The sequence below is a fragment of the Halichoerus grypus genome, chromosome 15 (genome assembly GCF_964656455.1).
Source record: "Halichoerus grypus chromosome 15, mHalGry1.hap1.1, whole genome shotgun sequence".
In the NCBI taxonomy this organism is placed as follows: domain Eukaryota; kingdom Metazoa; phylum Chordata; class Mammalia; order Carnivora; family Phocidae; genus Halichoerus; species Halichoerus grypus.
Window position 1 is genome coordinate 49,952,740 of NC_135726.1, and position 22,061 is coordinate 49,974,800.

General features: G+C 54.2%; 3 protein-coding genes across 11 annotated transcripts in view; 1 reads left to right on the plus strand and 2 right to left on the minus strand.

Moving 5' to 3' along the window:
• Positions 1 to 1,339: 1,339 nt before the first annotated feature.
• IRGQ (immunity related GTPase Q) lies at positions 1,340 to 17,748 on the minus strand. 5 transcript variants are annotated; one of them, XM_036107319.2, is made up of 3 exons: positions 17,428 to 17,748; positions 8,136 to 8,667; positions 1,340 to 6,966 (listed from the first exon to the last, which is right to left on the minus strand). In XM_036107319.2, exons 2-3 carry the CDS (start codon positions 8,663 to 8,665, stop codon positions 5,607 to 5,609), a joined length of 1,890 nt encoding a protein of 629 aa, XP_035963212.1. In that variant the 5' UTR covers positions 8,666 to 8,667; positions 17,428 to 17,748; the 3' UTR covers positions 1,340 to 5,606. The 5 variants fall into 5 exon arrangements, with proteins under 5 accessions (XP_035963212.1, XP_035963210.1, XP_035963211.1 ...); XM_036107317.2 differs by lacking the exon at positions 17,428 to 17,748 and adding an exon at positions 9,125 to 9,256; XM_036107318.2 differs by lacking the exon at positions 17,428 to 17,748 and adding an exon at positions 8,975 to 9,114.
• On the plus strand, positions 9,191 to 12,615 carry ZNF576 (zinc finger protein 576). 4 transcript variants are annotated; one of them, XM_036107347.2, is made up of 3 exons: positions 9,191 to 9,322; positions 10,107 to 10,207; positions 11,880 to 12,615. In XM_036107347.2, exons 1-3 carry the CDS (start codon positions 9,261 to 9,263, stop codon positions 12,305 to 12,307), a joined length of 591 nt encoding a protein of 196 aa, XP_035963240.1. In that variant the 5' UTR covers positions 9,191 to 9,260; the 3' UTR covers positions 12,308 to 12,615. The 4 variants fall into 4 exon arrangements, with proteins under 4 accessions (XP_035963240.1, XP_035963242.1, XP_077918958.1 ...); XM_036107349.2 differs by lacking the exon at positions 9,191 to 9,322 and adding an exon at positions 9,364 to 9,639; XM_036107348.2 differs by lacking the exon at positions 9,191 to 9,322 and adding an exon at positions 9,368 to 9,876.
• Positions 17,749 to 18,992: 1,244 nt separating the features above from the next.
• Positions 18,993 to 22,061, minus strand: part of ZNF428 (zinc finger protein 428) — a 6,516-nt gene continuing 3,447 nt past the window's right edge. For both annotated transcript variants that reach the window (XM_036107351.2, XM_036107352.2), the window contains exon 3: positions 18,993 to 19,660. In XM_036107351.2, coding sequence (XP_035963244.1) covers positions 19,158 to 19,660 — 503 coding nt within the window. In that variant the 3' untranslated portion in view covers positions 18,993 to 19,157. The remainder of the gene's footprint in view (positions 19,661 to 22,061) is intronic.

Below are 22,061 nucleotides of genomic sequence, written 5' to 3' on the forward strand. Positions count from 1 at the left end.
TATGGTCAAAGCCAACATCAACTGAGCAAGGAAGGGTGCTCCGTTTCCAGTGGGAGGGAGGAGAGCAGTATTTGCTGAACAAGTCCCCATTCACAAATAGTCGAGTCTTCCCTCACCCTACATGTCCAGCACCGTTCACAGGGTGTTCTGCTCATCACAATCGTGGAGCAGCCACCAACTCGAACATTGCTGTGTACAGGAAAAAGCACAGGGATGTCTCATGTGGGTGATTAAATGCCATGACCCAGAAGTGACTTGACATAACTCATGGGATGGAGCTAGTCACATGGCCCACCAAACCCAACGGGGTTGGGGGGTGGGGCGGCTAGGAAGTGCAGTCCTGCTCGGTGACATTGACCACGGACGTGTTTTGTAAACAGCAAGAATGGCTGCCAGGGCCTCCTAGCAGAGAGTTCTCATTTTATCTTCATGACAACTGCCTGTGATAGGCACTGTTATTCTCAGCCCTGTTTTCAGAAGAACCTGAGGCTCAGAGGAGGGATGTTACACTGGAGTTCACACAACTACAAAGCGGCAGAGCTTAAGATTTTAATCTTTGCATCACATCGAGGGGGGAAAAGGACCACAGCACACAGAGAGGGAACAAGCCTATATCCATTATCTTTGGCTGTATCTTTCTGTAACCACCCCAAAACTTAGTCGCTTAGAACACTCAATCCCCTTTTATTTAGCTCATGATTCCGCCAGGCCGCAGTTTGGTCTGGGATCAGCCGGGTGGCTCTTCTGCTGGGTTCAGCTTGTCAGCTAGGCAGCTCTGCTTCAGAAGGTTGGCTGGCTGTCGCTTGGGGTGTCAAGACTGACTGGGCCACATGCCTCTACTCACCCAGCAGGTTAGCCTGGACTTCTTGGCGTGGCAGGGGTTCCAAGGGCAGCGAGAGAGGAAGCCCTAATATGTGAGCACTTTTCAAGCGTCTACTTGTATGGTATTTGCTGTTTGTTGTTCCTGTGGCCAGGCAAATCACGCGGCCAGCTCTAGAGTCAGAAGGGACTCTCCAAGAACACAGAGAGGCATTAATGGACCAAGCTGCTTCCAGAGCTGGGATGCTTTACTGTCACAAGCCCCTAAGGTCTAAATGTCACTTTTCCACCTACATCTACCTTCCCCCACCCCATCCCGGGAGTCTCTGGATTCCAGCTCAAGGCGTTCTTTCCCAAACAGACCCTCACCATCCAGCACTCCTCTCCCAGGACCCAGGAGTCCCCACCGTTGGTCTCTTCTTCCTTCAGACCCAGTACTATCTCCAGCCCCTTCCGTCCCCAGACCGAAGCAAAATCCCAAGCATCTTCCCCTTCAAATCCCCAAAGAAGAGACACAGAGTGGGATTTCTACACATTTTTATTCACTCCTTCAAAAAGCACCACAGGCCAATCACACCTTTGATTAGCCCTCCCAGGTTCCCCACCCTAGTGGATACAAGTCTCTTCATCATCATCCAGAAATGTATGAAATTCGGCTAAGGTGATGAGATCATCTCTGGCAACGGCAGGGCCAAGACTTAGCATCTGTTTCCTTGAATTCTTGCCTTCGAGGGTCTTCCAGCCTGGAAGTATGATGTCGACACACCCCGAGGGCAGCCAGCAATCAGTTCTCAAGGGAGTCTTAAGTCTTTCTGCTTGGATGCTCCCAGAGACAGATGCCTCGCTAGCAACATGATGCCTCCCATCAAAAGTCATAATTTAAAAGACAACCCCCCCCAATTAGTCACGACACCCAAGAGTGTCGATACACAACGACAGAAACACAATCAGCACTCCCCAACAAAGACACAGGCAAACAAAATCGGGTTTTGCTTTCTCAGATATGATCTCTGGCACCACCCTCGTTGGCATGAGGGCAGAGGGAATTTGGAGCAGGGCAGCATGGGGCAGAGGTGTCAGGCAAGACCAAATCAGAGATGGCGTGAAAAGTGGCAGAGAGAGAGGAGGGCACTGTGAGCAAAGGCATGGGCGTGAGACAGAGGTGCCCAGACTAGAGCTGTCTGGGTGCTGCCTGGGGCCCAGGGCATAGGCAACAAGACTTATGGTTGAGCTCCCCAGGGGCCAAGCTTCTCCCAAGGGCTGCAGTGTGAGCGGACGGGTGTGTGTGTGTGTGTGTGTGTGTGTGTGTGTGTGTATGCATGTACATACGTACATACATATTCTTACAATTACCCTGTGAGCGGACGGGTGTGTGTGTGTGAAGATGCATGTACACGGGTGTGTGTGTGTGTGTGTGAAGATGCACGTACATACGTACATACATATTCTTACAATTACCCTGTGAGGTAGATGCCATTTGCTGAGTGGCTTGCCCAAGGTTACCCCAATGTCTGGAGGACTGTCTGACCCTAGAGCTGTGCCAACAGGATTTCCCGTGATAATGGAAGCGTCCTAGGTCTGCTGTCCAACACTCTAGCCACATATCACAGGTGGCTACTGAGCCCTTAAAACGTGGCTAGTTTTAATTGGGAAGTGGAGTTTTAAACTTTATTCACTTTTAATTGAAAATGGGTAGATACACACCTCAGTTATTGGGAAACTGGTCAATATAATCGGGACAACTTGGGTAGAGGAATCGATTTCTCCACCGACGAATTTTTCGGAAAGTTAAATAGAGGTACTTCTGATGAAAATTTATCATCTGAAGGCGATGTACGCTAAGTGTAAAATATCTCATTCTTTTCTCGATTGACTACACGTTGAAATAATATTTCCGATTTACTGGCTTACGTAAAACATAACTAGCTTCACCCTGTTTCCTTTTACCTTTTTTTTTTTTTTAAAGATTTTATTTATTTAAGACAGAGAATGAGAGAGAGCACATGAGAGGGGTTAGGGTCAGAGGGAGAAGCAGACTCCCTGCCGAGCAGGGAGCCCGATGCGGGACTCGATCCAGGGACTCCGGGATCATGACCTGAGCCGAAGGCAGTCGCTTAACCAACTGAGCCACCCAGGCGCCCTCCTTTTACCTTTTTTAATGTGGCTGCTGGGGGGGCAGCTCTCTCTCTTATTCTCTCCCTCAAATAAATAAAATCTTTAAAAAAAAAAATGTGGCTGCTGGGACATTTCAAGTTACAGATGCGGCTCACATTCCGTTTGATGGACAGCACTGCTGGGCGCCTCTCCCACTTCCCCACGGGGGGCACGCCAGACTGAGAGGCAGATCGTGTTGCACTGGATATTACAGATATGGGCAAACACCTTTCCCTGGAGCCCAAAAGGCCTTTGAGGGCAATGCCTGAAGCCGTTTTGTATGGAGCCAAATGCTTTTCCCCACCTCAGCCACCTCAACTCAGAGGGGACAAATTGTGCCAGTGGTAGGGGTTCAAGATGGACATGGGGGTACCATCCGGCAGGTATCTGCCCCTCAGATGGGTCACCCTTGTCTCCTCCTGTCAAAGAAAATAGGATCTTGGAAGTGTTTAGGGTTCTCGTCCAGCCTTTCCCTTTCGCAGATGGGAAAATAAGGCACTGGTCCAAGTGACCCAGAGTGCCAGTGGCAAGGCCTTGCTTGCTTCCCAGATCCCCTGACCTCCGACAGGAGCTTCTCTCCCACCAGATGCTTGTTTCTCCCTGCCTCGCTCATTTCCCGTCTTGTGGCAAGAAGCCGACAATCTAAGTTCCAGTTGCCACGGAATAATGAATTCAGTACTTCCTAAGCACCTACTGTGTTGTCAGGCACTCTTCTAGGTGCTGGGGGTGCAGCAGAGAACAAGACAGGTAAGAGGATCATAGCTATTAAATAGATAAATAAATAAATAAGGTAACTGCTTACAGTAATAACTGCTACAAGAGAAACACTGACGGGCTGAGATGAATAATGGGGATGTGTGAGCTACTTCAGTTACACTGGTCAGGGAAGGCCTCTCTGAGGGGACATGTGAGCTGAGACCTGCTTGACAAGGAGGAACCAGCCATGGGAAGATCTGGGGGCAGAGCATTCTATGCAGAAAGAACAGCAAATGCAAAGGTCCTGGGGTAGGATCCAAGGTGGCCCACCCAGGCATCAGAAGGAAGATCAGGCTGGTTGGGGGATGGGGTGGGGGCAGGGAATGCGAAGAGGCAGGGGCCAGACCACATAGGACCTTGCTGTGTGCTGTTGGGCCTAGAGCCTGCCCTCCCTGGGCTTTGCTCTCCCCATCTCTCATAAAAGAGATTCATTCTACTTAATGGCCTTTCGGGTCCCCCCTTTCTGTTTGTTGACACTGAAGAATTCTGTGACCTGTGGCGTCTTTTCTACCTATAGTTGGCAGCCTAGAACATTCCAGGCACTGTGGTTTCTGGCTTTGCTTCACTCATGGCACACTCCCACGGTCTGGAACACTCCCTAGCTGTCCTGTGGGTCTCTTGCCCTCTGCAGCACTGTGTGTACACCAGAAGGCACAGCCTCTTGGTGACACCTGAGGTAGCCAACACAGAAATGTCTGGATCACTGCAGCACGACAGCTGCTTTTCCAAAAAAGGCAGGAGTTTAAAATACCAAGGCCAGAAAGGGTTAGGCTTAATGACAGAACAAATCAAGACCAAAAAGAGATAGAAACCACTAAGGGAGAGAGGAACAAAGGAAAAGACTCACCAAAGATCCCCTGAATCACTCAGCACCTATGAAATGGGGCAGTCCTATCCCTTCCCAAACTCACACAGAGAGACAACTGCCAGGGTCCAAATCCATAAGGGATTTGTGGGAGGTACCTCTGAAGTATGGGTTCCTGCCCTTCCACACCTAGAAGGCCTCATTCCTGGTCTCTGGCTACCACCAGGGCCCACCATGCCCAGACCTCTTGCCTCCTCCCCTCATTTTTGTGGGACCATCCTCCCCACAACAGCTGGGGAAGGAATCTGGGTCATCAGTCCCCTGGAACAGCAAATATTAGATCTCTCTCTATTCCTCAAGGGGGACCAAAGGATCTCCAGCTCTTTTGCACAGCTCCCTGTTCCCTCCTGTAGATGGAGACCTCCCACCACCCAATAATTAGAAACCAAGGTCCAATGAAGATTCAAAGCCACCGCCTCTTGAGGAACTGGGAGGCTGGATGCAGACCCATTCCCTCTGGGAAACCTGGATCCTATACCCCCGTGTGGCTCAGCAGTTCCAAGGATTCCGGCTCCCTGGGGTACCCAGACTCCTTCCTCCATACTGGAATCTCCAGGATGATGGAGACCCTCTTCATCAGGAACCAGGGCTTTCACCTCTTCTCCCCCCTCCCAGGGCCAGAGGACCAACAGATCCAGTTTCCACTCCCCTGGAGACCAGGACAGAACCCCTTCTAGGAGTCCAACTCCTCAACTTCCTTCAGGACACAGTCTGGTGTCATGCCCTGTGGTCCCCAGGGAAATCAGTTCTCTCCCCCAGACTCCATTCCCCTTCAGGACCTAGGGATCCAGGGGACTACAAGTCACACATCCCAGTCAGTAGTCCTAGAGCCCTCATCCCCTTCAAGCACCCAGGATTCTGGGTGGTGGCCCCCAGCTCTGTTACCTCAGAGGCCCAGACATCCAACTCCACCCCCCACCCCCCAAGCGGGACTTGGGAATCCTCAGCCCCTGGCGGAGCCAAGCAGCACGGACGCTGAGCACCCCGGAAGCCCCGACCCTCATCCCTCCCCTCACTGCGCGGGCCCATGGGGTGCCAGCACCGCCTCGGCATCGGCCTGCATCTCGTCGAGGGCCTGCAGCAGGACGCCGTGCGCGGCGCGGTAACCCAGGCCGCCGGTGGCCGCCGCCCCGCCCGCCGGCCACAGGAAGGAAAGGGCGCCCAGCGCCGCGCCCCCCGCAGTGCCCTCGCCCGCCCACGCGCCCAGCCTCGCCTCCACCTCGGCGCGCGTCACCGGGCCCGGGAAGCGCGTCCGCTCTGCCAGCTCCCCGGGAGCCAAGCCTAGCGCGCGCTCGCGCCGAGCCAGCGCCGCGGGTTCGAGCCCCAGCGCCCGCCGCCACTCCGCAAGCTGGCCCCGCAGCAGCGCCACGTCGCACGCCCAGCCTAGCCCCGGTACGGGGGCCGCCGCCGCCGCCAGGCTAGCCAGCAGAGCCGGCCGCCACGCCCCGGCCCGCAGCGCCGCAGCCTTCATCCGGGCCCCGTGGGGAGACGCGGGTGGCAGCGCCAGCAGCAGCGCCCCCGCCTGGGCCGGGGGGAGAGCGCGCCGCAGCCACTCGCAGAGCCCGGGGAGGCCGCCAGGCCGCAGGGGGAACACGGGCGGCGGGGCCTCCTCCAGCACCTCCCACGTCTCCTCCTCCGGGCTCTGTGCGGCCGCACGCTCTGAGTCCCCACTGCCCGATTTCTTCGCGCCGCCGCCAACACGCGGCAAACTCTCACTGCCTGCTTTCTCTGAACCTTCCCCGCTGCCTGCTTTCCCGGACTCTTCCCCGCTACCTTTCTGCAATCCAGTGCCACGGCTCTCCCTTCCCTCACTGCGTGCATTCTTCAACCCCTCTCCGCCTGCGTTCTCTAAGCTCTCGGAGCTGGGCTTCTCTGCCTTCTCCTCTTCCTCCGGGTACTCTGGATCCTCGCCCTCACCGTCTGTTCGCACGCAGACCAGCGGCGCATCTGGCAGCACGAAGGGCCGCACCTTAGCCCAGTCCTTCTCAGTAGGGGCCCCCGGGGTGACGAGGATGAGGGCGTCGTAGTGGGTCGGATGGGGGGCGGCAGCAGTGCCCGCGGAGCCCAGAGGCACGTTCCAGAGCACCACGTTGGGACGCTCTGGGGCCGGGCAGGGCGTGGGCCCCGGGGGCGTGAAAACAGGCTCGTCGTCTGGGTCAGGGGGATCCAACCCAAGTAGCATGTTCAACACAAGGCTCACATCAGCCTTGCCGGTCACAGCCAGGTCCAGCCGCGCGCTGCCCAGGCGCTCCAGGCCAGCGCGAACCCACGACAGCGCCGCCTCCAGGCCACCGGTCTCAAAGGCCTCACGCACAGCCTCCAGCTCTGCCGCACCCAGGACCTCGAAGCCATCCTGAGCCGGTGGAAGGAGCCTGAAGGAACAGGAAGAGGGAGGGTTTACACGCTAGAGGGCTGTGCTACGGGGACAGGACTAGGCTAGGATGATAAGGGTGGAATTTTCCGAATGATCCCTGAAAGAAGAGGGAGGGGTCAGACTAATGGTACAGCATATAGAAATCAGGGCTTCAAACAGGGATGGGGCAGGTTCGTTGCGGTCAGGTTTCCAACAAAGCCTAAAAGGGGGAACCTGCTAAATCTTCTCTGGGATTCAGTCTTGAGGCGGGGCGGGGGGGGGGGGGGGGCTTTTCCAAGGGACCTGCAGGGTTAAGAAAGGCCAAGCAAAACTTAGGGAAGGTCGGGCTCAGGCAAAGACAGGCTTGCAACTGAATTGTGGACTAAAGAAAAGTCAAGCACCTTCCGACCAGAGCAAGGTCACCCAGGGTGCTCTTTGCTGAGACTAGGCGTAAGGACGGGAGTAAGGCCCAAAGAGGGGAAAAGCCTCACCTACCAGTGCTTACCAAGGAAGGAGATGTGGCTAAGGAAAGAAGATGCACACTGAGCCTCATTTGACTTCTATGAAATAGGCGGCCAGGGGTTGGGGGGAAAAAATTCAGGAAGTATCCAGCAAATGGGCATAGAAACGAGACAGGATTAGAGAAAGGAGGTGGGGGAGCGATCCCAGAAATAATAAGGCTCACTGAGGGTGTGGCTTTACAAGGACTGGTGTAGCTGGAGAACAAAGCTGATGATGGGGAGGGTGAGGAGGGCTCAGAAAGTGTGAATCCTAGGGTAAAATCTTCGCGGGCATCACAAGCTTGTGTGCTGAATGGGCCCTCCTTCAAACTAGGGGGGTAGTATCTGGGCTTTAGGTCCTGGCCTCTCCTAAAATTCTCACTGGGTCAGGGCTTGTGACCTCAGAACACTGGCAGGAGGATGAACCTGGAGGACAGGTCGGAACCTATAGCCCGTGGGGCGAGGCCTAGAAGTGGGGAAAGTGTCCAGCACTGAGCTTGGGCTTGGGGTGGAGCCTCGCTGACCTCAAAACCTGCGCTGAGGGGTGGGATCTGGACGAGAGAGCAGGGTCCCCAGCAGCTATCCTGTTAACGCCTGCCCCAAGCTCGCTGGGGGGAGGAGTCTCGCGGATCTCAAAGAACATTTTCTAAAAGACCAGGCCTCCAACCCACCCCAACTCCTCGCTCACCTTTGCAGCACCTCCGCCTGGCTCCGCAGCGCCACCCGCAGACGCTCCAATTCCTTGCAGCCATCTCTGCTGCCGCAGTCGGCCGGCAGCACGAAGAGAGCCGCAGCCCCCAACCCTGCTTTGTTCAGCAGGGCCTCTGTCTGATCCCGGGCCTGGGCTTCATTTTCCGAATCTCCAGGACGGAGCTTCCGCACAGCCAGCAACGGGGTCCCTCGGGCCAGGGCGGCCCGCGCTGCCTCTCCCAGCGCTGAGGCTAAGGGCTCCCCGTTCCCTTCGGGGCCGGGCAGCACCAATACCAGCACATTGGCCTCCGCCGCCCAGGGCCCTGGCGCTGCGGGTGGACAGCTCAGCTCGCCCAGGAAAAGGCCAGGGCCGGCAGCTCGCAGGCTGGGGATCCCGGAGTCCGGCCGTCCCTCGGGAATCTCTATCGTCTCCACATTCCCGTCGCACAGCGCTGCAATAAGCGCGGACTTGCCACAGCCCGGAGGCCCCAGGAACAAGGCGGTCACGTCACCCCGTGGCGGTGGCATACCTGGAAAGCAAGGGGGTCGGGCAGACCCGGGTCAGGGAGCACTCAGCCTTTTTTATTCTTTGTCATCCCACTCTGGTCTCAGACTTCAGTCCTTCACCCCGTCCCCTTCCCTTCTTGGATGTCACTCCCAGGGAAAAATCCGGCACCCACGCCCTACCTTTTCCCCAGGGATAAGGGCGTCTTGCCCGCCCTTTTTCTGGATACATTTTTCTCTGTTTCAAATTCTCAGAAATCGGGCCTCCAGCCCTCTCCTCCCTCAGGGACATAGATGTTTCTATCCGCCACACCTCCCTTCCAAATCACTAACCGAGCAAACCGCCGGCACAACCTGAGAGCTCAGTCGGCGGCGACTTATCAGCCGCCGAGAAGCCCCGCCCCTGGGGTCAGGCGGACGGAGGCCGAAGAGGTTAGAGGGCCGGGATTTGGGGACGTCCGGACACGTTCCGGGGGCTCTAACCTGGCATCACTCTTTTAAGGAGAGGGTGTGTCTTGGAAGCGTGACCTCGGGGCTACAGCCCTTCACGGCGCCTGCGCAAAGCAATCGAAGTACGCCCGCTTTCCATTCAAGTCCTGCTGCCGCAAGCCTCGGAACAATGAAGGAGTCAAAGCGCCTGCGCGCCAGGAGCGCCTGGCCACAGTTGCGCAAGAAGCTGAGGTCTGTACGGCACGGGGGGCTGCAACGTCATCATAACGCACCCCAGGGCAGAAAAGGACCCCTCCCGTTACTCTGAGGACCCGGTTGGCGCGACTGCATCACTGCCGGATAGCATGCCGGGCCTGGGCTTCGAGAGGCTCATCAGGCGAAAGGGCGTGGAAGCCACTGGGACCTTAAGACTCGGTGGGCCCTACCCGCTTCCCTCCGGGTGGCGGCGCTGTGACGAGCGACTGACAGGCGCAACGAAAGGCAGCCCTCTGCCGTCTGGAGAAAAACGGGAGGCCTGGGCTACCCGCCTCGGGAGGAGGGAACCGAGGGCAGTGCTTGGGGCGAAGGCTGAAGGCGCGCGTGGGAGGCGGGGGCCCTGGGTGGAACGAGGGTTACAGGATGTCAGAGAAAGATGCCTCCCGGGAAGAGGCGGGCTAAAGCCTGGATGCCATCACCGGCCTCAAGACACGTGGGAGACGGGGATGAGGCTGGTGTCAAAGCTCAAGGGTTCCATGCCCTGAGTTCAGGGAGTTAGTTTGATGTAGGAGGCCATAGGTCTCATACAGGTGAGAAGGCTCGAAGGGGTGTCACAAACCTAGGGAGTCGAATCTTTTGGGAGGGTCGAAGCTTCCCTAGGGAACAGCTCCATCAGGTTAGAGTTCAAGAGGATGGCATCTTATGGGGGCAAAGAGAGCCTGTCAGAAGTCACGGGATTAGCGGGCCCTTTAATGCTGTCGATAGATGAGCGACTTCACTTGATTTACTATTCTGTCATGCGTGCTACTCTCTTGACCAGAGGGATCCCAGTCACTATGGAGGACCCGCATCCTGAAGAGACCATGGAGCAGCAGGATACGTCCAAGGAGAGGAGTCCCCGCAGTCCAGGAGGCGACATCTGTGAGTGCTGCTGGCCAGAGGAGGGTGGGGTGCTGGAGCTGATGCTACCTAAAGGGATTTCTATAGCATTTAAGTGTCCCAGGCGTTACAAGCACTTGCTTGCTGGGAAGGGGCTGTAATAAATGGCTTCTAAGCTGCCCTACCAGGAACTGCCACTCTCCACCCTTACCCTCATTCTGCTCAGATGTACCCACCCTGCTCTGTCCATGTAAGTTCGAGTGGGCCACAGTTCAGAGGGACAAAGTGGCATCCAGAGAGGCTTGGGGTGGGAGATGTGGCTGGGAAAAGTGGGGCACTGGCAGAGGAGCCCCAAGTTCCAGTCCCAACTCTGCCCCAGACTTTCAGTGTGACTCGGGCTTGGGTTTCCCTATCTGTCAAAAGAAGTGGCCACTCCTCAGGTGACACGGCTGTAATGGGGATTAGGGGCAGAGAAGGGGAAGGTCTGATGTTAACAAAGGCAGCCAGTTTGACAGCATGATAGCAACAGCTTCTACTGAAGGCTCACGATGCTTATGGGCACTTTGTAAGCATTTAACCTTCGTTATCTCAGTCCTCCTGACGGACCCTAGGAGATTCCCTCAGATAGGGGAACGAGGCAAGGAGAGGTTATCTGTGACAATGACAGCCCCTATGTCAAGGCCCTCCAGCCAAAGACCACCAGGAGCACACCCTACACTTGAACGAGTTGGGTTTATTGCTCTTTGCACTGAGGAAGCACACACGCCCTGGGGCGCTGTGGGGCATCTCAGTGTTAGAAAGGATTTATTTTAGGTGGTTTTGGAAGGGTTCAAGAAACGGTTTTGTGCCAGAATTAGATGCTGCCGGTAAGCAGGGGCAAAAGATAGGGTGGTCAGATCTTATCTAGGAAGGAGGCACGAAGGCTCAAGCTGCGACTGATAGAGCGGCAGCAGCCCCTCCTAGGAGCCAGGATAGCGGGGTGTTTGGTCTTTCTTGTGGCTTGGACAACGTTCATGTTTTGTCTGTGTTCAGGCGTTATTCTGGCATGGTCTTGACTTGATTCAGTCATCTCAGTCACAGCATGGCCTTGTCTGACGAGGTTCTGTGAAACTGCTTATGTTCAACAGGAGAACACCAAGGCCTAGCTGTGAGCGCCAGGCCGGCCCCCGGCTGTCAAGCTGCTTTTCTCTTTCTCAATACTAATAATTGCAAACCACTGTGTAGCACTCTTCTAAGCACTTTATATGAATTAATTCATTTACTCCTTCCAACAACCCAATGAGGTAGTAATAACCGTACTGATCAGTTATAACCATATTGATATGGTTATGACCCCATTTTCCAGATGAGGAAACTTGTACTTGCCTAGGAAGTGGTAGATCTGGGATTCAGTGCCAGGCAGTCTGGCTCCAGAGGCTGTGCTCTAATCACGGGGCTCTGTTGGAAGGGCAGAGTCCCTGGGTTCCAGTCCTGACTCCACCATTTCATTTCCCGGCCTCGTGACTGTAAGCAAGTTGCCCGGCCTTTCTGAGCCTCAGCCTGCTCATCCATAAAACAGGTCCTGTAATAGTTTGCCTGTGCCACTGTCCAGCCCTGGCATACAGCCTGGCACATGGTAAGCCCTGAATGTGAATTGTTGGCATGACTCTGGGGCTCGGGAGAGGTCCTGGTGACTCTTGCTGGCTTCCCCCCGACCTCTCCCCACGTCCCTCAGGCCACCTGGGGGCCCCGCAGTGCACCCGCTGCCTCATCACCTTCGCCGATTCCAAGTTCCAGGAGCGTCACATGAAGCGGGAGCACCCAGCGGATTTCGTGGCCCAGAAGCTGCAGGGGGCCCTCTTCATCTGCTTCACCTGCGCCCGGTCCTTCCCCTCCTCCAAGGCCCTGATCGCCCATCAGCGCAGCCACGGTCCAGCCGCCAGGCCCTCCACGCCAGTGGCGCCCACCGCTGCCCAGCCTACGTTCCCCTGCCCTGACTGTGGCAAGACCTTTGGGCAGGCTGCTTCTCTGAGGCGGCACCGCCAGGCGCATGAGACCCGCACCGCTCCCGGCCCCTTTGCCTGCACTGAGTGTGGTCAGGACTTTGCCCAGGAAGCGGGGCTGCATCAACACTACATCCGGCATGCCCGGGGGGAGCTCTGAGTGAGGGCTAAGCCCTCCCTAGGGCAGTGGGTGGGGGGGAGGGTTCTTTGGCTGCTAGAACCCACCTCTGATATGGGATGGGGGCCTTGGAAGGATCTGCTTCCCTCCCTGGACAGGCAAAGGACTCCTGATAAGTAGGACCCAGAAGATGCTCATCTACAGCTTCAGTCTTTGGAGGACACAGAGGCCTTCAGGGATATAGTGAAATTAGTGAAATCTTTTGTTTAAAAAAAAAAAAATGAGCAAGCAAAAGGGAAAACTGTTATTTGTATCTCCCTCATTCCCAATTAAATAGTTTGAAATCACAACTAGCTGCAGATTGTGTAATCACCTTTAATTCTTCCCAGATGGGTGGCATGAGCTGTAGGAGCAAATTCCCCTGGATGTGTGCCTGAAAGGGGGCGGGGAAGGTGAGGTGTTGCGGGGCCTGTAATGTCACTGGAAGGGTCCCAGATGTGGAGCAACTTGGGCCTTTGGGGACAGGATAGCAAAGTTGGGGGCTGTACTCTGAGTCATGTGGGGGTTGCAATTCAAGTCCTTGTCTTCTCCCACCCGTCAGTCTTTCCCACTCACGGAGGGGCCATGGTATTGGATGGATTTGGGCTCCCCCCAATAATGTATTGCCCGCTTAAATAATTTTATGTACTATTCTGGTCATGGAATATTTTCTATATGTGTAGGTGAGATGACATGAATAAAATAATAGTATCTAAAAACAGAAAAGACTTATATTAAAATGTCTAAACAAGGAACTCTGGCTCTTGAGCAGGAATTCCCAGAAAATATAAGAAGGGCACAGGGTGGGGACGCCTGGGTGGCTCAGGTCGCTAAGCGTCCAACTCTTAATTCCGGCTTAGGTCATGATCTCAGGGTCGTGAGAGCCAGCCCGGTTTCGGGCTCTGCGCTGAGCATGGAGGCTGCTTAAGATTCTCAATCTCCCTCTCCCTCTGCCCCACACCCCTCCGCGCATCCCTCTCTCTCACTTTCAAAATAAATAAAATAAAAAGAAGGGCACAGGGAGGGGGAAGCTCAGGTCAGAGCTGGCCTGGCCCTGCAGGGAATCTGGTTTGAAATCAAACAGAGATACCTTCTGTTTCCTGTTGTATTTGGCCAACATTGGGAGAGCTCCCATTAAGATCCTATTTTCAGCTCTTGAAAAGCCTAACCCTGGGCCGAGTCCCACCGGGCCTCGTGCTGAGTGTGGTCAGGACTTTGGATTACCTGTCCTGCCCCCCTTAGAGACAATGGTTGATGCCCTGCATACAATAATCACAGACTCTATCTGAACCGAGGGATGTTTTTAGAGCCCATAGCTGAGATAGATATGGTAGAGACTGATAGATGTCTCCCAATTTTTAGCTAGGTACATGGTAGCTATAAACACCCATTTCCCAGGGTCCCTTGCAGCTACGTGTGGCCCTGTGACCCGAGTTCTGGCTAAATTCTGGGTAGAGTTCTCAGGCTTCAGAGAGGGACATGCCTTTTCCTCTACCTGCCTGCCTAGAGTGTGGACATGGTATCCAGCCATCTTGGACCATGAGAGCAAGATATGGGCTGGCAGAGCAGCAAGACAGCAGAAGGATGGATCCCTTGACCATGGGTCCCTGGGACCATGATGACTTCATGGAGCAGAGTCATCATACCAGCCCTAGAATTTCCACTTCCATACTATCATGTAAGAGAGAAATAAGCCTCTATCTTGTTTAAATCACCCTTATTTTGGGTCTCTGTCACATGCAGCCTCATTTAAAGCCTGTCTGCAGCGCAGAACTGCAGATCTGAGTAGTTGCAACGGAGACCGTATGGCCCACCAAGCCTAAAATAGGAAAGGGCCATCTGGCCCTTTACAGTAAAAGTTTGCCGACCTCTTGTCTAACCGACAGACAAAGAACCTACTCTGAGCCTCGCAGCCGGGATTCCCACCCTGGGAAATACTACCTCTAGTAGGGGGCTGTGCGTGCATGTGTGTGTTTGTGTAGGATTTGGGCGGGGCTAGCTAGCCTGGATCTCTTTGCTTGGATGACTTATGGGGAAATTGGTTTGGAGTTAGTTGGCCATCACTTTTTCCTAAAATATCGACTTCACCAAAGTCAAATATTTCCTCTGCACCTGGCGACAGCTCAGAAGTTTCCAACCCAGATGTTTTACACCTCCCCCACAGCGGTTCCCTCCAACCCAAACCTAAGGCTCGAATCACACATGCTCCCCTGAGATAGATAGCAGCCTGCCTGTGTTCTTCCTGTTCTCTCCACTCTCCAGATGTCATAGATTCCCAAGACTTTAAATAGCATCACTGGTGACTTCCCAATCTTCATCTGCAGCTCAAACCCCAGACTTCTCCCCATGAGAAAGTCACTTGGATGACAAATAGGCGTCTCAAAAACATAAAAAGGGTCGACGTGACTCCTACAGCCCCCACCTACTCCACTACTATGAGATTGGTCAACTGTCTACTCTACTTCTAAATTCCCAAGTCTTGGGGCGCCTGGGTGGCTCAGTCGTTAAGCGTCTGCCTTCAGCTCAGGTCATGATCCCGGGGTCCTGGGATCGAGCCCCGCATCGGGCTCCTTGCTTCGCGGGAAGCCTGCTTCTCCCTCTCCCACTCCCCCTGCTTGTGTTCCCTCTCTCGCTATGTCTCTGTCAAAAAAAAATAAAAAAATAAAAATCTTTAAATTCCCAAGTCTGACCGGCCCTCCCCACAGCTGCTCTCCTAACTGCTCCCCCCACCGCACCCCCGGACCTGCCACCACTGCTGCCCCCTCCAGTCCACTACAGACCACCCCGTGTACGTAAGTCGGCGCACATCACTCATTTAAAATCCTCAAATGGCATCCCATGAATAACATCCCAAGACCTTACCCAGGCCCAGAAAACCCAACAGTGATGGGAGCCCCCTGCCTGCTAAGCAATCTTAACTCCCTCCCAGCTCTATCTTCATTATACTCCAGTCACACATGCCAGGCTGGCTTCTGCCTCAGGGCCTTTGCACTTGCTGTTCCCTCTGCCTCGAGTGCTCTTACCCAGAATTTTGCAACACTCTCTACGTTATTCAGGACTCAACACATGCTACCTCCTCAGAGAGGTCCTCCTTGACCTGCTTGGCTAAAGTGGCACCAGCAACCCTTACCCTGACTTAATTTCTTCTTAGCACTCTTCAATACCTGGGATTATCATGCTTTAGTTTGTCATTATCCGTGTCCTTACCCTGGAATCCACACTCTCGAGGGCAAGTGTTGTGTCTTCCTCACTTCCCCAGCATCTAGGACACTGTTGATCTCAGAGGCTCAAAGAATGCTCAACTGTGCCCATTGTTTACCTAGTGTCTCTTGGCATCATCCCTGTGATGCTCTGTGATGCTGGGCTTTCTGCAGTTAGGTTTCCCAGACTCCAGAGCTGGCTTCCTCAAGTTCTGCCCACGAGAGGGATGGGCATAAAGAAGGTAGGAAGAGGGAGAAGGGACTCACCTTGCTTTGGACTCCCTCCAGCAGCAGCTCAGGCTCCAGTGCCGTTCTGTACTGGGCACAAGGTACTGTGCTAAACCTCTTGAGGTTTAAACCTCTGCACACGGCCTGTCCTCCAAGCTCCTGCTGGGCCCGGGACCCCAGTCCTAGAGGTGGGAGCTTTGTGCAGACACGAACTGCTCAGTTGCCTCAGTTTTCCACATTTGTGCTCTCAGACTTCTAACAGCTGCGTGACCACTCCCCTGCGTTAAGTCCTCTCTTTGGAATTCCTAGCTTGGTGTCCCTATCCTGCCTGGGCCCCGAGGAACTGAATGACCCCACTGGCAGCAGACTAGGTGTCTGGATTCCCAGTCTCTCATATCCTTAGGAATTTTTGCTGATAAATGGATGGTTCTCTACATCCATGCTTAGAAAGCCCCATCTTAGGGCAGAAGAGCGCTTAAGCATGCTGCTCCAGGAAATAAAATCCATCTGTGGTGTTTTAATGAGCTGTGAATTTCTGCTTTGACGATTCTGAGAGTCATTGATGTTAAGCTATAGTGGTTAGGAAAGTCTCAAGTTGAAGAGTGGATAAATGTCAGGTTTTCAGATTCTGAGCTTCTAGGATGAAAAGTGTGGGTTTTGACAGATGCTTTGGTATAAGATCCTATAACAGGCATCAAAATGCAAGTGTTCTTTGTGGCCAAGCAGGTATCGTCATCAGGGAAGCAAGCAGGGCGTGAGGGGTCCACATGCCAGATGGTGGGGAATGGGTGCGTGGGCGGGAATGCCCCATTAGCAGAAGGTAACCCTTACTCAGCTCCAGCAAGCTACTGTCCCATGGGATTGTGGGTTCAGCAATCGAGATCTCACAATTTTCAAGAGAAACCCCAACGCTCCATTTTGATGTGAAATCTGCCCATTTTTTAAATGTTGGTAACAAACATGATTAAAAAACCTCCGTAACTCTGTGGAGACCAAACACACTCCTGCCAGTCAGATGGTGGCTACGGACAGCCAGGCTGCCATTTCTGGAATGTGGCTTAACGGTGAAGGACGTATGCCCTGCACCCCGTTGTCTGGAGTCAAACCCGGGCTCTGCTTCTTATTAGCTGTGTGACCGACCTGTGGCAGGTAAGTCAACCTCCCTGGGCCTGAGCTGGAACCGCTGTAAAATGGCTGTGATAACAGCCCCTATGCCTCTAAGGGTTATGACAATGACTGGAGACATGGAGACACAGCCCAAATTGGTAGAATGGCTTAGAAGGCCTGGCCCTCTGCCCCTCCCTGACTTTGCCTTCCCACCAGTCTTCCCCTGCCTTCGTCAGCAACTGCCTCATGCCCTAAGTGTTCTTCCATAAATATCCCAAATAGGGCCCCACCTCAGGGCCTTTGCACTCACTGCCCCTGCAGACAGGAGCCACACACACACACACAAGCCTCCCCACTCCGTTTTCCTCCACAGCACTTACTACCTTCTAACGTTCTCTACGTTTTATATATTTTACTCAACTATCTAAGTATCTGTCTTCTGCGTTGTAAGAGGGGTTTCCAAAAAGGTAGGGAGTCTTGTTCATCATGCTCACTGCTCTACTCTCAGCTCCCAGAATAGTGCCGGTATCTCGCAGGTGCTCAATACATCACTGTTGAATGAATGAATGAATAAATAACAGCCCCTACCTCATAAGGATCCGATGCGATTGTCCATATAAAGCGCTTTAGCCCAGGGCCTGGTCCACCGTGAGCGCTGATTTAATGATGGCCATTACGGTAATTCAGGTTCTATTCTTGAAGGTTCTTAGTTGCCAAGCTTCTATGAGTTAACACATGTAAAGCGCCTTAGAACAGGGCTTGGCATACAGTAAATGCTCAGTAAATGGTAGCTATCATTATAATTAGGCTTCTATTTTCTAAGGAGCTTTGGTGCCAAACTTCTATGAATTAGTACTTCCCATCTCCAAGCAAGAGCCAAGTTCCAACAAAGCTCTAACCAGCTGGCCCTCCGCTCCCCTCTGCCCTCACCCCTCCAGCTCTGCCCTCTCTGACACCCAGCAGGCTCCTGCCTCCTCCCGCCTGGACCGCTCGTTCCGCCGAAGTATGCAGCTCCAGCTCCCTCCCTCCCTCTGACTCTGCTTAGGTCTCTGTCACCTCCTCAGGGAGGGCTACATTTAAAATGGCAGCCCCCTTCCAGCACTGTTCTCCCTCCTCTGCTTTGTTCTTCTCCACAGCATCTACCCCCATCCAGCATTCGCTCCATCTTACTTATTTACTGTCTGTCGTACCCTCCCCCCTGCAAGCTCCATGAAGACAAGGGTTTTATTTTGTTCACTGGTATATTCCCAATGCGCAGCATACAGCAGGGACTTGGAAGATAATACCTAAATGAATTAATGGATCACAGTCCCTACTTCACAGAGTTATTCTAAGGACCTGATGATCTCATGCAAATAAAATGCAGCACTCTCTAAGCGCTGGGGAAATGGCAGCTGTAATTATAATTAAGGTTCTATTTTTGGAAGTTCCTAGATACACAACTTCTATGAGTCAATATATGTAAAGCTCCTGGACCGGCACTTGGCACCCAGGAAGCACAGCTCTGATTATAATTAACGTCCTCTTTGTGAAGGTTCTTAGGCAGGGGCAGAGAACATTAGTTGTCCTCCACCATCCTCCACGAACTGTTCTCTGCTTCCCGGGCATTGGCTAGACCGCCTCTCCCAGATTCCCCTGCAAGGAGTTGTGGCCATGTGACTCATTTCTCAGCAGAGGGATGTCAATGGGAGCAGTATGTGCCCCCTTGGGGCTGGGGCTGGTAAGACATCACAGGTACCTCGCCAGGCTGGCCTTCCTCTTCCACCAGCAGGACCCAGGCCACGGCCACTCGGCCATGACCATGTGGATGACAGTCAGCTAAGGGATGGCCTGGGTCCTCGAATCACTGCATGGAGAAAGGCTGTCCCCCAACCTGAAACACCCACCCTGGACTATGATGTGAGCGCAAAACCTCTGTAGTGTTGAGTCCAGCCTGTACATCATGGGGTCTGTGAGTAAATATAAGGAAACCACACTGAAGAGAAGCACTCAGGAAATATTGAAAGTCTTGATGACGATGATGTTAAGGGTCCCCCCAGGGAGGAGCCCCAGGGGATGGGAGGGGATAAACGCCCAGGCCCATGCCTCACACACTCAAGAGTCTACACACATGCACGCACGCACACACACACACCAAACACGCTGGACCGACACACACAGAATTTGGCTTTTATTCTGGCCTTCACACATCTACTGCTAAGACGACACAGATCGGCGTTACCCCCATCCCCCATGACCATTATGAACCCCCCTCAGTTTCCTCTGCCCCCTCCTCCCACCCCACCCCTTTGGCCAAGCTCCCTGGGTGGGGTTTCTACCTACACCTCCCCCCGGGCATGCAGCATGAAGTGCCCATGCAGCTCCCCGAGGTTGTCGAAGGAATCCTCACACTCTGTACAGTGGTAGGTGCCCTCCTCCTCCTCCTCATCCTCTTCCTCCTCCCTCCCAGCTGGTCGGCCCTCCCCAGCCCGAGGTGGCTCCTCCTCTTCCTCCCCGAGGGCCCTGCCTTCAGGGGCTGGAGCTTCCTGGGGGGCTGTAGCAGGACAGCAGAGCCGGCAAGGCGGGGTGCCTGGTGGGGCCTCCCCAAGGGGTGAGCGGCCACAGAGCTGGCAGGGCTGGGCTGGGGGGCCTGGGGGCTGGGCTGCACGGGGGGCCCGGCGGGATGGGCCCCCCCGGCCTCCCCCCAGGCGCTGCTTCACCTTGTAGCCAGGGTCATATTCAGGATCATCAGTGGCCTCCTCCTCCTCCTCCTCCTCATCTTCTTCCTCTTCGGAGTCTGGCTCTGAGAGAGTGTATTCAGAGTCAGAGGAATGCTCAGGGCCTGTAGGGGGATGGACGGGGAGAGACAGAGGCATCTGAGAACGAGGGCTCTGCCCCCTCCCTGAGCCTCATTCAGACTCTCGCCGCAGCATGGAGGGGGCAGCCTGGACACAACCCTGCTCTTCCCCACAGAGGAATCCCAGTCGCATCAAACATGGCCTGGCACGCAATAGGTGCTCAGTGTCTAAGCAAATGGATGTCTTGCAAGAAATGCATCTTAGGGGTTTAATAAGGACAAAGTAGCAGTAATAAAAACAGTAACAATAACAGTGTTCCTTGCTATTTTAAGAACCCTGTTCTTGGGGCGCCTGGGTGACTCAGTCGGTTAAGTGTCCGGCTCTTGATCTTGGCTCAGGTCTTGATCTCAGGGTCATGGGATTGAGCCCCACACCGGAGTCTGCACTCAGTGGGAAGTCTGCTTGGGATTCTTTCTATCCTTCTCCTTCTGACCGCCCGCCCCCCCCCCCCCCCGCCCCAGCGTGCGTGCATGTGTGCTCTCTCTCACATAAATAAATCTGAAAAAAAAAAAGAAGAAGAACCCTGCTCTTATATTTTAACCTACCTAAGGCTTATAACAACCTTTGGAAGCAAGTACTATTATTAACCCTAAGTGACAAATGGGAAACTGAGGTACAGAGCAGTTAGGTGACTCACTCACCTCCAGTCACACAGCTCTAACAGGAAAAGCTAAATATGGGTGATGACCTACACTGGATCATTTCAGGGAGACAAATAGGTCTTCAAGCAAATTAAAACACATGTATGTGGTGTGTATATACCTATACAGTTAAGTGAATTAACTCTCTCTTTTAGAGAGAGAGAGCACACGATCTCATGACCCTGAGATCACAACCTGAGCTGAAACCAAGACTTGGGTGCTCAACTGACTGCACCACCCAGGCACCCCGAAAATTTTTTTAATTTAATTTTATTTGAGAGAGAGAGAAACAGAAAGAGAGAGGGGGTGTGTGTGTGTAGGTGCAGGGGGGAGGGGCAGAGGGAGAAGCAGACTCCCTGCATCTTAGGGGTTTAATAAGGACAAAGTAGCAGTAATCCTGGGGCGCGATCCCAGGACCCCAGGATCATGACCTGAGCCGAAGGCAGACCCTTAACCGACTGAGCTGCCCAGGTTCCCCTGCTGAAATATTTGTAAGTACAGATATATTACTGTGATTTCATGAGCATGCAGGACATGTCTAGGACAAGTGTAGGTTAAAAAAAGGAAAACAATTTGCAGTCGATGACAGGAAAGGGTGCCATCAGCAGTCATTACGGGGGGTGCACACAGAGCACTGGTCGGGGGCGGGAAGGAGGCCCCCCTACAGCAGCAGCGGTGTGGGAAATACTGCAGGCACCTGTCAAAAGCATCCCCTAGGACTGCTACAGCCTTGCCCTGCATCCATCCTGGCCCCTCTTCCTCATTTTCCTCCAGCAGCCTGGAAGGGTTCTATGACAACTGAGCCAACCACACTGGGCTCCTCATGCCTCCTCGACCCCTCAGGCGTGCACCTGCCGCAGGGCGTTTGCTACCCCCTTTTTACAGGTGGACTAAGGCTTGCTCCCTCCCCTCGCCAAGTCTCTGCGCAAGGGTCACCTTCTCAGAGACACCCTCACCACTCCGTCTGATCAGCAATCCTTCCCCAGCACTCCCTATGCCCCTGATTCTGCTCTGTTTTTTCTCCTCAACTTCCCGTATCCAACACTGACCTGTGTGTTTACTGCCTGTCCCCCAGAGCAGGGACTTTGTCTGGTTCATTGCTGCATCTCTAGCATCTAGGACGCCTTCTTTGTGCCTGGCATTCAATTTAGCAAACCTTTTCTGAGGTTTTCACACATGCTGTTCCCTCTGCTGGGACAGTCTCACCCTGGTTTTCCCCATCATTCTTTAGGACACAGTAGGAAGCCTCCCTCCTTGGTGAGGCTGTCCCAGATCTCCTCATCCTAGGCAGCCACTCACTGTCCTCTGGTTGTCCTCACCCTGAGCCCTGAGGGCTGTGCCTGTACAAAGCCCTTTCCCACCAGACCAGGGGGCAGGCCTGCTCTGACTCACTGCTGGCTCCCTGGCATCCCTCAGGTCAGGAGAGTAGGTGCTAAATGTTGGCTGATTGTCCCTCCCTGCAGCTCTCTCTCTACTCGTTCCTGCCTCGGTCTTGCCGTCTCTCTGCCATTTAACACGTTTCCTGAGGCCCTGGTGTGGGCCGCTCCCTCCGCCTGGAGGTTGTCCCCCACTCTATCTGCCTGGCGACCTCCTACTCATCCTTCAGGCCCCAGCACAGGCTCTGTCCTCTATGACGGCAGCTCCCTCCACCCCGGCTCCCACTGGCCCGGCCCTCTCCCCTGGCTGCAGCCATCTGGGCCCCAGTATGTCTTCCCCGTCAGACTAGGACTCCTTGAGGGCAGGT